General features: G+C 40.6%; 1 protein-coding gene across 1 annotated transcript in view; it reads right to left on the bottom strand.

Moving 5' to 3' along the window:
* PDE5A (phosphodiesterase 5A) overlaps positions 1 to 14,802 on the bottom strand; it is a 165,101-nt gene that overhangs the window by 86,128 nt on the left and 64,171 nt on the right. The window contains exons 4-7 of the mRNA XM_045295841.1: positions 12,244 to 12,315; positions 10,070 to 10,159; positions 4,436 to 4,573; positions 2,323 to 2,390 (exon numbers count right to left, since the gene is read on the bottom strand). Coding sequence (XP_045151776.1) covers positions 2,323 to 2,390; positions 4,436 to 4,573; positions 10,070 to 10,159; positions 12,244 to 12,315 — 368 coding nt within the window. The remainder of the gene's footprint in view (positions 1 to 2,322; positions 2,391 to 4,435; positions 4,574 to 10,069; positions 10,160 to 12,243; positions 12,316 to 14,802) is intronic.

The following is a 14,802-nucleotide window of genomic DNA, read 5'->3' as shown; positions in this document are numbered from 1 at the left end:
GGACGCTCTGGAGGCTTCGTTCATGTGGGGACCCTACAAGAGATTTGGGGCCTTCACTGTCATCCATCATCTCCTGCAAGCAGGGTGCTCAGAATTAAAGCTGTAGTACCATTCTCTCCTCCAGATTTGGATTTTATAACTTAACAATCCTTGAATTACACAGGCTGGTGTGCTTCCATGCTGACCCCTCACTTAGATGGCTGCTTGTTTTAAGGCAAGCCTTTTAAGACCCCAATTGCTATTCTTTCTGTTAATTGCTTTTTGTTTTTGTTTTTATGACAGACATTTTAAAGACTCGATAGGGTTCTTTTCTATATGGTAGATGAGTAACAAGGTTATTTTTAAAGCACTACCACTTTTTACTAATGAGGAAGCTTAGTTACTGAAGATTTTAATGGTGGTAATATCACTCACTACATGAAAAAATTCTCAAGTCAATTGTAGTGAAAAAAATCTGGAATTTTATATTAACAGTAAAGTTACAGTAATATTCTAATTCCATGATCACATGTGGCTTTTAGATACAACATGAACGGTCTGCATTTCCTAATGGATCTCTGAATTCGGGTGAGTGAAGTGCTTTGTGTTAAAAGAGTCAGTAACAAATGAACCACATTCAGTGTGATAAACAGTACTGTGCCCAAGGGTTCTGGACACTGGATTCCAGCCGATCTCTAGTCTTTAGGACAGCCTATCACTTATGTTAACAACACTAGTTTTATGCCAAGAACTGAAAAGGGAATATACGAAAGAACCTTTGGGAATTTATTTTCCAAAATTTTCAGAAAGCACATATAAAGCTGGGGCATACGATAATTTCTGGAACAACAAAAACTTAAAAAAAAAAAAAAAGCTAAAACATGAAAAACTAACCGCAATAGAAATCTGATGTTTCTTAGCCATGGGCACAGGTCTTGATATAAAAAGGATTATTGATTCTCATGCCCCAAAAGCTACACTTATTTTAAAGCATTCTCTAAAAACATGCTTAATACTTAACAATCCACCATGTACTCAGTGTCCTCAGGTCCAAAACAAAACATATTATATGATCATCTCTTTATTATACACAACTATGGTGTTTACGTATTTAAAACACCATATATATATATATCTAATATGCTTTACATATTTCTTCCCTTATTTCTTCTATGCCTTACTTAAAGTCTGTTCAGAAGTAATCCGATTTCCAATAAGGGCTCAACTCTGATTGAAAAACTATCTTCAAAAGATTCAACTATTCACTACTAACTAGTGGAACTTAAGTGAGCCAGTTCTTAAGCATACTGCAGTGAGGGCTACACTAATTATAACATCACTGTTTAAAAAGTACGTCTCAGGTAGGCCAATTGTTGTGAACAAACAAACTGAGCTTTAAACTCAAATGGCAAAAGTATTTTGCAAATAAAGATATTTATAGACACAAAAGAGCCTGTAGCTTTTACATCTGAAATCAAACTGGTGATGAAATAACTAGGGAGCTATTCAGGATTCTACACTAGTGAGATATCCCACTTTTCATGAGGGGGACCTAGGTCTGATCGATTCCGGGTCATCACACCTTGTGTAGAGCCACCACTCATTAGTCAGTCTAGAACAGCAGTTCTCAACCTGCGGGTCGAATGACCCTTTCACATGGGTCGCCTAAGACCTTCGGAAAACACATAATTCCGATGGTCTTAGGAACCGAGACACCGCTCCTCTATCGGTCTCCAGGCGGGTCCACCCACATGCAGATACGCCCACCTACGAGTACCCAGTGTGAAGACTGTTACCCATGCTACACCATGCTTCAAGATGAAATTTCATTTATTTGTAATTAGAAGTAAATATTTCACAATATATAATGCCATATTGTTTTTGTGATTAATCACTATGCTTTAATTATGTCCAATTTATAACAATGAAAATACACCCTTCATATCAGATTTTTACATGACGATTCATAACAGTAGCAAAATTACAGTTATGAAGTAACAACGAAAATAATTTTCTGGTTGGGGGTCACCACAACATGAGGAAATGTATTCAAGGGTCGCCGCATTAGGAAGGTTGAGAACCACTGCTCTAGCCTAATCTGGGCTAGGAAGAAAGGCCTGGTCATCTTATTTCCAAAACTCAGCTTTTGAAAACCCTACGACTCACAACATTCCGATGTGCAATTGATCATGTCAATGGGGCAAGGCCAGACACCAATTTGCTTCCTTGTGCACTGTGTTGCCTTCAGTTGGGGGGCTGACTTGATAACAGCTAACAACAACAACAACAACAACAACAACGCATTCTTGTGATAAAGAGAAATAGAGAACAAGTTATTTTTACCTTTTGAGAGTATCGGATGATTTTTCTAACTCCTCACACTCCATGTGAAACACACTAGAAAAGGAATCCTGAAAACAGAGCAATTACACAGACTGAGAAAATAAGTTTGACAAAGTAACGAAAACGACCGACACTCATCTGTAGACAAACATAACTGAGGACTTGACTAAAGACATCAATGCTTGTCCTGTCTCCATTACTTTCTGACAGGCTAACCTGGCCTAGTACCAATTTCATGACATCCTCAAATCTGCTCCCCATTATTAAACGCCTTGTTTATTTTGATGGTGACATGAATGCTTATTCGAGTACCATTTTGTTTATTTTTCCTACTACAAGTTATTGGATAGATGCACTTTAGAATTGCTCTTTGGAAATCCTCAATTTTCTACTTTTATGCTCAATCTTGTATTTAGATGCTGTTACTAACTACAGCCCAGGAAGAGAATATCTTTTTCAAAAAGGCACCACTAAGTAAAATTTTATGAGATCGTTACATTAATTGTGAAAATTTCAACAACAGAGAAATACTTTTGGAGTTAAACATGCCATAGCCTTTGCTGTAAAAAAGCAGAATTGAAAGGGAACAAAGAAACATCATGACATTCAGATGAAGCTGAAGAAGTAGGCACTTAAAATAAATCGTGTTTACATTTTGCTTTTTGCTCATGATGTTCAAGTATGTTTAATAAATGAATGATTATAAAATGAAGACATCTTGTCATCCAATCAACTTTCTAAACTTTAAACAACTGAATTGCTATTTAAAAAAAAAAGTAAGTAAAATATCCTGTCACATTGTTGAGCTATGCCTCCAAACAGCACTCAACTAAATCAGCTGCTACCACGACGGGCCTCCGCTGGGAGAAGCATGCCCAGAAGACTAATTAAAGTGGTATTTAGGTTGTTTTCAAAAGGTGTGCCTCAAGGATGACTTTCAAAAATTAAATGCTAAAGAGCAGGTCACAGAGAAAAATGATAAAATGTATTAATGAGTTCTGCCCTGAACTTTAAAAAGACAGTACTATCATGTAATCACCTCTCATTTAAACCCATCCGTAATTTTATAACTGATGGAAAAGTTGAAATCTCAACTGTGAGAATATGAATTTCTTTTAGCAGTGTGAATTCTCACTTGACACCCTATTACTGAGAACTGTGTATTAATCAACATATTCACACACACACACACAATAATTCAGATGACGTTGGGTCATACAGTGCATTCTTAATAGCTAAAGTAACTAAAACATTTAAATATAAATTTAGTACTAAATATTTTTTTTATTATTCTACTTACCCTCCACCCCTAAATCAAGTTGGATATCAAATACGAATTTTAATTGATCTATACATAAAAATGGTAATCCCTATTCTCTTTCCTTTTCAACCAATAATGAAGAGGTGATTCCTAGGGACTTGATGGGAAAAAAGAGAAACATCAAAAAACAACAATACTCCAGAAGCAATAGCTCAAAGGTTGAGAGGGGAAAGAAGATGCATGAAGGAAAACTACCTTCAGCCAGGGGGTTGGTTCAAGTCGAACAGAAACAGCCTGCCTACAAATACTCACACTCTATACCACCTCTCCATCCTGCCCCTTACTTTTTAAAATGTTTCCTCGCATAAGAAATCAATGGCATCAAACCACTCAGTGGTTTGCTAGTGTTGGTAAAGGACTTACTACCTTTAATGACACTGCTTCTTCTGGAACATGACTTTTGGTTCAGGTCCCCAGTACAAGGCAAGGTTTAAGTCTACCTCATTCGGGGTGGGGGCCACTTGTTCATGGCAGCCTGGGCACCACTACTGCCAACCTTGAAAAGCCACAACACTGCAGTGACAAAGTGTTTTTCCTTTAAGATCGTAACCACTGTTGGAAACAGCACACAGCCATTCCCACGGTAACTGGCGCTGGGGTGGGACGTGAAAGGGAGGCACCCTCGGACGGCTCTCTGTCCCTCTTCAACTAGAGGAGCCCCGGCTCCCAGCAGCGGTATGTAAGGGTCACATATTGCTCTGTTTCAGACACGGTTCTGAGGCTACATGACATTTAAAATCAAGGGCTTTGAGGTGCTTGTCTGAGACTAGAAAAGTCATATTCTGTACTCACAGAGCAATCTTCATCCGCTATGAAAATGGTGCACTTGTGCACCTGCATGAAAGAGATAATTGTGGCCGCGATCTTCTTCAGAATTACTTCTAGTGACTGCTGTTCTTCAAAAATTAAGCTCGCAAGGTCAAGCAACACCTGGCCAAAAGAAGATCAGGAGGTTACAATTGATTCATGGTTCGCAATGATTGAAAACAAGGGAAACCTTCAAGGAGATGGACTGGCAGGGCAGCCCAACCCTGGGCCTCTGAGGTCTGAGAGGGCTTGAGGATGGTATGGGAGCGGCCCACGTCTTGTTCTCTTACACGTGAGGTCTCCGTGGGCCAGAGTCGAGTTGATGACAACTAACGGCAACACAACTAATCAAGCAATAGAGTGAGCTAGATGTGTTATAAGCTGTTCAGCAAAAGTGGCACCCAAAAGTTCATGGAGGAAAATTGCATGGTTCTTAAAAAAAAAAAAAAAGAATCATGAACTTTTGAAAGCCCTCTTGTTCCGACTGCGGAGCCCTGGTTGTGGAGCGGTGATGTCCGACCGTTGGAAACCGCCAGCAGCATGTTGGGAGGAAGGCGGGTTTTCTACTCCCCACACAGCCCGTCTCAGAAACCCACAGGAAGCTGCTAGGAGGCCCCATCGACTCGATGGCAGGGATTTTGGTTTTTGTATATAACACAGCAAGTTATGACAAAGTTAGGGCTTGCATTCAAATATTAAATATTAGAAATCTTTGCTTACTAGCAAAACATGGTTGAGATCACAGATCCTGAAGCCAGATTACTTGGTTTTTAATCCCGGCTCCCTTTCCTGATAGGCTTGTGGCCTAGGTCAGGTTTCTTGAAAATGAAGCTAATGATAGTATCCGAATCACAGGGCTGGTACATAATATGCATTATTATTGTTATCGTTCCAGACCTCTAAGATCAGCAATTACCAAAATCAAAACATATTTTATGAAGCATGTAAATAATGCCCAAAATCAACAACAATCTTTCAAGAGTGGCTTCTGTGTTTTTCCTGTAATTTTTCGTTTCTCGGAATTCCCTAGAACTTGTTCTAACCTCGCACAACATTTATGCGTTGAGGAGGGCGAGAGGAGACCATTACAGAGTTTCTCAGGAGGCGATGGAATCCTAGCCGAAGTGTGAATGCTGAGCGGGAGGAACTGATCAGTGAAGTGGTGATGAAAATAGTTCAGATACAAACAACTGCACTGAGAGAAAGCAGCAAACTATGTGTTTTGATCAGGTTTTATAACAGCATACAGTATAGGAGGCTGCCAAAGCAAGCAGGGATAAAACCCCAAAAGACCCTGTATGTGGTGTGGAGTAGTCAGGACTTAGCGACAGACTGCATGAAAGGTGCGGGTGGTGCGGGTGGTCAGGGAACAGGGAGAACAGCTAAGAGACCGGGCTGATCCTCTCAGCAGAAGACAATGGATTTTCAGTCCTCTTTCCTTACTAAACCGAGACCAAAGAAATAAAAAAAGAATCCCTTAAAATCTACAACCTGAAAGAGAACTAGAGCGCGTCCATCAGTACAATCTCATACTTCAATAAACGTATGGAGGACAGAAAGCGGTTGGAGGGGTGGTTAAGTAAGAAGCGGGGCACATGAGGGTTTGGGATGTAACTCCTAGAAAGCGTCCTTCCTTGTTACCTCTGATCTAAGTCTACGACAAAAATAAGTTTGTTTGTTTTTTCCGAAATAATTCAGAAGCCCCAGGGAACAGACCTGAAATTGAGGGATGCTCCCAAATGGTCCAGACCAATCACCCCAAAGAAAAGGCCACCCCGAAGACCCAAACCCACTGCCACCAAAGTCAATTCTGATTCAAGGTAACTGAACGGTTAGAGGAGAATGGCTCCATGGGGGCTTCAGGGCTGTCATCTTCAGAAGCAGCCCTTTCCAATGCAGTACCCAAGGGGGAGTTCCAATGCCATCCTCTAGGCTAGCAGTCGAGCGCAAGCACTTTGCGCCACCCGGGGACCTACAACCCAAGCGCTGGCCCTGACAAAGGCACTCATGGACTGGCGGTTCCCAAATGGCTTTAGATGGCTTCTTGTAGGAAAACACAGGAAGCACATCGAATGCAGGGATAGAAGTACACCCACCACAGCTCTACTGCCTCTAACACTTTGCTTTCTCTTAAGGAATAAAGTAATAGAACTGCACGTGAGCTCCCCTTCACTTCACTCTGGCCCTCGTTCTCTCTTTGGCATTCACCATTGCGCTGAGCTCAATGCTTATATGTTACTACATAGATAATCGTACATAAAAATACAGACAGCAGTATTTTAGATTTAAGCAACACGCAAATGAAATCACAGTAGGGGCATGCAATGTACATTTTTCATAAATATTCTATCTGGGGAATTGATCTTTGTCAGGTTGCAGTTCCAGTATGTGTATTGTTAAGTGTTACATGGGATTCCAGGAGAAATGATTGAAGTTGTCAAAGATTTCATCTTGCTTGGATCCATGGTCAATGCTCATGGAAGCAATAGTTAGTTAAGAGATTAACCGACATGTTGGATTGGGTAAATCTGCTACACAAAACCTCTTTAAAGTGTTGCAAAGCAAAGATGTCCCTCTGAGCACTAATATTCACCTGCCTCACGCTATAGTATTTTCCATCGCCTCATATGCATGTGAAAGTTGGACACTGAATAAGGAAGACAGATGAAGAATTGCTAAACATTCTCTTTTGGAAGAAGTACAGTCAGATTGCTCCTCAGAGGCATGAATGGTGAGACTCTGTCTCGTGTACTTTGTAAATGTTGTCGGGAAAGACCAGTCCCAGAAGAAGGTTTTCAGGCTTGGGAAAGCAGAGTGGTAGAGTGAAAAAGGAAGGCCTGAGAGAAGATGGATTGACATGGTGGCTGCAACAATAGGCTCACACAGAAGAACAATTGGGGGCATGGCACAGACCGGGCATGAGTCGGCATCTGACAACATAGAGGATTCCATATTTCTATACAATATGCCACCATTTTTTTCTCTGATTTCGTGATGGTAGCTATTTAGATCGTTTCCAGCTTTCCAGTCCTATCAATAACACTGTGATGGGCTGCTCCTGTGCATCTATAGTCTTCCTGGAGGAGACACCTTCACTGAAAGGGAAGTTCATCAAAGGGCAAATCTCTCTATTCGAAGTCAGTCACCAAAATCAGTGGTCATCAAGTCAATTCAGCCTCATGGCAGCCCGGGAAGCACAGCGTGAAAATGAGCTCCCGAGGGTTTTCCAACTTTGAAAACCCGATTGCCCAGTCTTGCTCACAGGTGCCTCTGGATAAGTTTGAACTCCCAACCTTCTGATTAGAGTGAAATACTTAACTGTTTATGCGCGCCAGTACACTAACAAGTGTTTCTGCAAAATGATTACGCCAGTTGAAATTCTCATCAACAAAGTATAATTTCCAGTTTTTCCTCGATAACACTCGGTATGTCAGATTTTAAAATTCTGGCCTATGATGGACATAGAGTAGATTTCCTTATAGTTTTAATATCATGGGTCTAGATATTAATAAAGTTAAATATCCTGACATAAATTTATTGAGTTTTTCATTTTTTTATTCTATGAACCACATAGTAATCCCCTTTGCCCATTTTACTTCTGCATAGTGATGTATAGAAGCACATTGTAAATTCTGGATACTATTCTAAAAATTGAAAGGACATTAAAGAATGACCAGACATTCACAGAAATCCTCCCAAATTAAAAGGGACAGATTCAGTCAATCAAAATCAATCAAACAAAAACGCCAAGGAATACTGAAAATTCAAGAAATCAAAGTAAACTTGATAAGCCTCAACATGAATTATTGGCAAAAGTTGAAGACTCACCAGAGAATGAAACTAAAAGAGAAAAGAGGGTGGAAAAGATGAAACATAAGAATCAACTCTGGAGTCTAATATCTTCTTGGAGCCTTGGTGGCACAGTAGTTAATGTGCTCAGTTGCAAACCAAAGGGTCGGCAGTTCAAGCCCATCGATTGTGCCAGAGGAGAAAGATGTGGGTGTCTTCTTCCACATATATTTCCAGTCTCGGAAATCCTTTGGGGCAATTCTACTTTATCACATAGAGTTGCTATAAGCTGGAAACAATTCAACAACAGTGGATTTGGAATATTTGATTAACAAAAGCCCTACAAAGAGAAAATAGAGGGTAGGATGATGAATTACCCAGGAAGTATTGAAGCTATAATTATGCAGAATGGAAAGGGTTTAAGTTCCCAGACTAAGAGGGAGGACCCCAGTGCAATGCAGTGAATTTTTTTTTAAAGGAAGGGGGCATATTGTGAAATTAAGTTGTGAAAGCAAAGATAGACAACCAGCAAAAAACTTATAGACAAAACAAAAAAATACCCCCCCGACCCCCACACACAATCACAGAAACCTACAAAGAACCAGTAATTAGAATGATATGGATCATAGAAGACTGAAAAACCACTGTCTTTGAATTCCGAAAAAGTGATTTTTTAACTTGAGAGTTTTATACTCAGCCGAACTGGCAGGATGCTACAACAGACATTTTCAGGCACGAAAGGGCTCGCAACACTCATTTCATCAAAGTTCTCCTTCACGTTGTTAACTGAGTGTTGCAACAGTAAATGAGAGTAAACTGAGAAAGACATCTTCAGGGGTCCAGACAACAGTGGAATGCTTCTAATACGCAGTGAAGGAACAGTATGATGACAGCTGTGCCATTAAAAAAACTTAAAGACTCATTGCCACAGAGTCAAGTCCGACTCAGAGGGATCCTAAAGGTCGGGGTAGAACTAACTACCCCTTGTCTCAGAAGACTGGAACTCTTTATGGAAATAGAAAGTCTCATCTTTGCCTCAAAGAGCAGCTGGGGGATTCAAACTGCTGAGCTTGCAGGAAGCCACCATGGCTCCAGGGCTCCCGTGTTCAACAAGCAGAGGGAAAAATAGTTCAGCTGGGAAGGGGTGCTGAGAACCTCAATTTGTAGATCTTTAAGAAAAAGAGAAACAACAGAATGATTAAGAAAGCTAAATAACAAAGTAATGTGAACAAAAATGTATGGAGACCAATCATAAAACTTCATTTAAAACTTCAATTTTAAGAAAATTTATTTATGATTATAGAACAAAATATTATTTTATCAACCAAAATAATTTAAGTGAACAAGTCCTGATGAGCAGGGAGGAGATATCTCGTTGGGAAAAAGAAATGAAGCAAAGTTTAGAGATACTAAGATTCTCATCTGATGAAAGTATGAAATCAAGGGGTGATGTCTCAAGGGCAAGAAGGAAAAGCATAAGTGTATTAGAAGTTTATTATATTATCTCACATCACAAAAGCAACCCAGACAGTAACCTGAAACACTGACATATGACTCTGGTCAGATAAGGGCAATGGCAAGCAGGCGAGGGAGGGTGTCAGAGAGTCCTTCATCTTTCAAGTCAACGAATGTTGCTGACCAGTGAGAATGCAGCTGAAGGTGGAAAGTAGGAAATGGGAATATAGAGGAGGGGAAACAGTAAAATAACCAGAGGAATACAGACTCTCAGCCTACCTGGGATTTGAATCACGTACACATTTTACTTAGATGAAACATTAACAATGCTCTAAAAGAGGGCTGTATGTTTCCTTTAGGAATCAGAAGCCTTACCTGATTCCTCTTGTTCTCCAGCAGTGAGGTCTCATAGAGCTGAGCATTATGAAGCACAATACCACAGAATGCCAAATACGCAGCAAAGTCCTAGAAAACAGGTAAGCGAGGAGACACACATAAGGACTGTGTATAAAGCTGTCTGGTTCTAGGTCTCAAAACACAAAAGGCATCCAAAAATATTTAAAGTCAAAATACGTATCAAAAGCTAAAGATGTTCTGCCAAACTAGGAATGGAGCCAAAGCAAATGTTAGCTACACAGCGCCACTAGTCGATGACAAGTCTTAACCTGTTGCCCCAAGGTCAAGTCATAGGAACAAATGAATAAGGAGGACACCAATGGAACTAAAATGCAGGTCTCTTCACATAATTTAAAATGGCAATTTACTTTGTGGACAGTTTGGTGTCTTCTTTGCACAGTAGTAAGACTTGGATCTATGGGGAGACTATGCAATACGTAGAACTGGGGCACATGAAAGTCCATGTAACTGGTTAATAGAATATTGGCGACAAGACTCACTGCCACGGAGCTGATTTCGACTTGTGCTATGGGTTGAAAACGACTCAATGGTGGTGTTACTGCCAATATTCTATTAACAAGCGCTGGGAACTCTCACCTGCCCTGGAAATACATGATGAATGGTTTTGCCACAGAGCCAAATCTGAATACCATACTGAGACTAGGCCTCACACAAAGTTGCAAATATTTTATTACCATTAAATACGCTGCTTTAAACATTAACGTGCTGTCTTAGGGTCATGTGTTCACAGTTATATTAACCACTGATTAAAATAAATCTCCACGGTATTATATTCACAATTACAAATGTATCTTCCCAAATGTGGATAGAACCAGAAAGATTATGTATACATTTAAGAGTCAATCTGGAACCATGTTTTCCCACCCAATATTCTCTGGTGCCATCAATAGAAAAAGAGGCTAGATGTCTAACACTCTGATTTTAAAAGGCCCTTTCTATAGTCTGGAGCAATTAAAATATGAAGACCAACCTAAGTACCAATCCAGCCTACAACACGGAGACAAAAATAACGCTGTCCTCTTTGAGCGCTTTCCAAAGTCAAAGCTCCTATGAATTTTCCGCGGGGAGCAGCAGACATGGCAATGGACTTGGACAAGAGAGAAGTCAGTGGTCTTTCTGATCCACATATAATGGCAGGTTCAGTAGGAGCCATAATAAAACCGACTGACAGAATGAAGTTATAAACAGGCTCAGTCCGGGAAAGGCTGTCAGCTTGGAGATGGGGAAGAAGGGTCATAAACGAGTGCTGACCGCAGCTCTTTCTGTGGCGCAATCCACAACATCCAGCCTGAGTTCACGCCTTGGCGCCCCACCGGCTGGGTGCAGAGCTTATAAAACATCCTGAAATGTGCTTCACTAGGCACCAATTCCAATTTCTAGCCACCACGGAGTTCTGAGCTTGTAGTGCCTTCGGGGTTTATACTGTCAGGGTGAACGTGAGGAAAGGTAGATGAACAACTACAAGACCTGGAGTCACCTTTTGAGTGGCCCCTGCATGCACACCACCCCAGTGAGGCCTGGCTGCATACGGGCAGGGTTTGAGGTTTTGGCTGGAGAAGTAGGGATGGATGAATTCAGGTACCCTCCGAGTCAAGGCAGCATTGTACCACTTGAACCCCCAATCCATTGCCATAGAGTTGATTCCAACGCACAGAGCCACCCTGAACAGCACTCTCAAGACTGTAAACTCGTACAGGCGCAGAGAGCCTCATTTTTATCCCAGGGTGAGTCTGAACCGCTGACCTCGCAGTTAGTAGTCAAGCACGTAGTATTTAGTGACAGCAAATATAAACTTCCAAATATGTCAGCGAATTTTTAGCCAGAGCTGTTTCATAGCCAACATTTTCAGGAATTTAGCTAATTCTAGAGGTCTATAAGAAGAGGCCTATCTGGGTGGTGCCAATGGCTAACATGCTTGGCGGGGAAATGAAAGGTTGGAAGTTTGAGGGAGGTGCCTTGGAAGAAAGGTCTGGTGAGTGAGCTCAGACAAAATCAGCCCTTGAAAACCCCGTGGAACTCAGTTCTCCTTGGACACGGGGGCGTCTCGAGCTGAACTCGCGCCAACAGCAACTGGCTTTCCCGTGAAAAGAAAACTTTGAAAACTGACACCGCCCCAGACCCAGGTTCCGTACCTTTTCATCTTTTTCAGTGAATGTCCCACCATTTCCAGATTTCTTGTTGATGGCCTGAGCCACACCAACAACCTGGGACGAGAAGGAAAGAAACGGTCGGTGTTTTTTAATGAAAGTATCACTACGAACTCACCAAAGAGAATTCACAGAAGAACGTGCAGTTACACGTGCTCTTAAATAACACTGCGCTCCAAAATGAAAACAAAACTCCTATGTCATTTAAGAACTCTGTTATTCCTACAGAAATTCTTGGGCTTCAAACTTTATGAGATTTTGTGATTTCACCCTGCACCTTGAATAAATTATTGGCACCCACATGTGAAACGAATATTCCCAACAGGTTTTGATGAAAAAAAACCTCCAGATTTCCATTACATGACAAAATATGTAAGATGAACATATAATACTTTTTTGAAAAAAAGTCAAACGCTCGTTTACTAAAAATGATACTGAACCCAGTGACCAGTCACAGATATTAAAATGCAGGAGGGACATTGGGCAAAATGAATTCTTATTGTAGGGATTTAGATTTACTGCTTTAGAAACTTGAACATTATTTTACCTTCAAAAGACTCATTTTCAAAAAATGAGGTTCGTCTTTGAAGAAAATCAAAATTGGAATTAGCAGTCTAGGTCTTATTTCAAAGAGACGAGCAATGCCTAAAAGAGACCAAGTTTAACTCTGCTAACAGGCCTTAGGTTTCAAAAAAGGTTGTACAAGGCTTTCAGAACTTTCTCTATTTCCTGCTGCAAAGTGTGCTTCACATACTTACTTCGTTTCAACTCTAGCTTGCGGTATTATTTAAAGGCTTTCAATTTACTTCTGCCTCTTTCATGCCACTTACACATTCTAAATTCTATTTTCCCTCTCCTGCAATTTAATATCAGTGGCATACACTAGTATCCATCCTGAGAATATGAAGTCCTTAATTCTGTATGAATGTTTCATTTTTACTGTCTAGCCTCTCAGCTTACTCTCATCCCCCAACTTTAAGGAAGGGGTATAATACTCCCTTCTGGGATCAGAGAACAGGAAGAGAGAAAATACATTCTTCTTTGAGAGGTTTTTCTGATCTCAAACACGCCACATCCTCCCCCCCCACCCCACCCCCCGACATACACACTTATTTTTTTTCAAATATAGAATAAAAGAATGGGCATACAAAGCAGAAATATCCCATAACCCAGTACTTGGTTTCTCCCTTATTCTTCATATAATCTTCAGCTCCTGGGAAGAGCTAACCGACTTTCAGATGCACCAATCTCAATGGCTAAGTACCCAGGAAAACTGGTCCAGTGTTAACAATGTCTGGTTTGCGAATAGGCATGCTCCCTTGAAATATAATTGAGAAAAAAAAGAAAAATGAGGAGCTGATTCCAGGAGCCTAAGTGGAAAGCGAGTGTTTTGCGAATGATGAGGGCAACGAATGTATAAGTGTGCTCTACACAATTGATGTATGTGTGGATTGTGATAAGAGTTGTATGAGCCCCAATAAAATGATTAAAAATATACACATAAGTGAGAAGAGCTCCCCGAGGAGCAATGGGGTCTAATATATGGTGGTACCAATATAACAAAGTTTTTAAGTAGTGTTCACCCATCTATCCATCCATCCATCCATCCATCCACTCATCCATCCATCCACTCAACAAACACCGCGGTGACGACAACATGCCCAGTAGTGATAAAAACTCAGACTCAAGAATGAGTGCTACATGCTCACGCAGCTACAGCACAGTCGAGTGGCACGGCCACTTTGACGATACACATGCCCACAGACTGCTGGCAACACAGAAGGGGCACTTAATATGGGCAAAAGGAGTAGAGCCTCAGAAACGGCAGCATTTGAGCCTTGGCTTTTTAACAATAGTTTACATAAGAAAGACCTGAATTTTATTTAACTTATTTGAAGTTAAGGAGGATTCTATTATTGTAAAGTGAGTGGTGGTTTACGTTTTAGATCATTAACTTTGGATTCAACTGTTGAAACCACTCATCAAGTCCCTAGTAGTTTACCCACCCACCCCCAACTCGGATTTCTCTCCTCCCTCTGGTGGATGGCGGTCTTCCATTTCCACAGGTGAGACTGGTCAACAGTCTAGTCCACTGTCTCATCTTCCCTTCCTCCCTTTCGCAAAAGTTGGCTCCCTTTGGTGTGAAAGTCTTTAACTTTTAAAAAATATATATATTACAGCATAAGACCTAAATTTTGTCTTCATTTTATGAAAGATTGAGTTTAAAACAATGGTAGATATTGTTTTTGAAACTTCCTTAGATAACCAAACAGCAGAAGCTGCACATATTGATAAGCTATTTGTACCCTGGACTGTGTGAGACAGTGAACAGAGCCAGTAGAATCAGGAAGAGTCCTGTGCACTCAAAAATAGTAATGGACAAAAACTCAGCTGCTTATTAACTGACCACTAATTAAAGTGACTCAATATTTTACACTATCATTGTATTACCACAAATAGACTGTGAAAGTCAAGACAAAGAAAAGAGAGAGGGGGGAGCGAAAACCATCTTCATGATGTTTTTTTTTTTTTTACATAAAATCG

Source organism: Echinops telfairi, unplaced genomic scaffold (assembly GCF_000313985.2).
Source record: "Echinops telfairi isolate 266 unplaced genomic scaffold, ASM31398v2 ScPeMD7_5927;HRSCAF=6808, whole genome shotgun sequence".
NCBI lineage: Eukaryota > Metazoa > Chordata > Mammalia > Afrosoricida > Tenrecidae > Echinops > Echinops telfairi.
The sequence above is the reverse complement of the archived record's forward strand: the minus strand, read 5'-3'. Positions and strand labels throughout refer to the sequence as shown.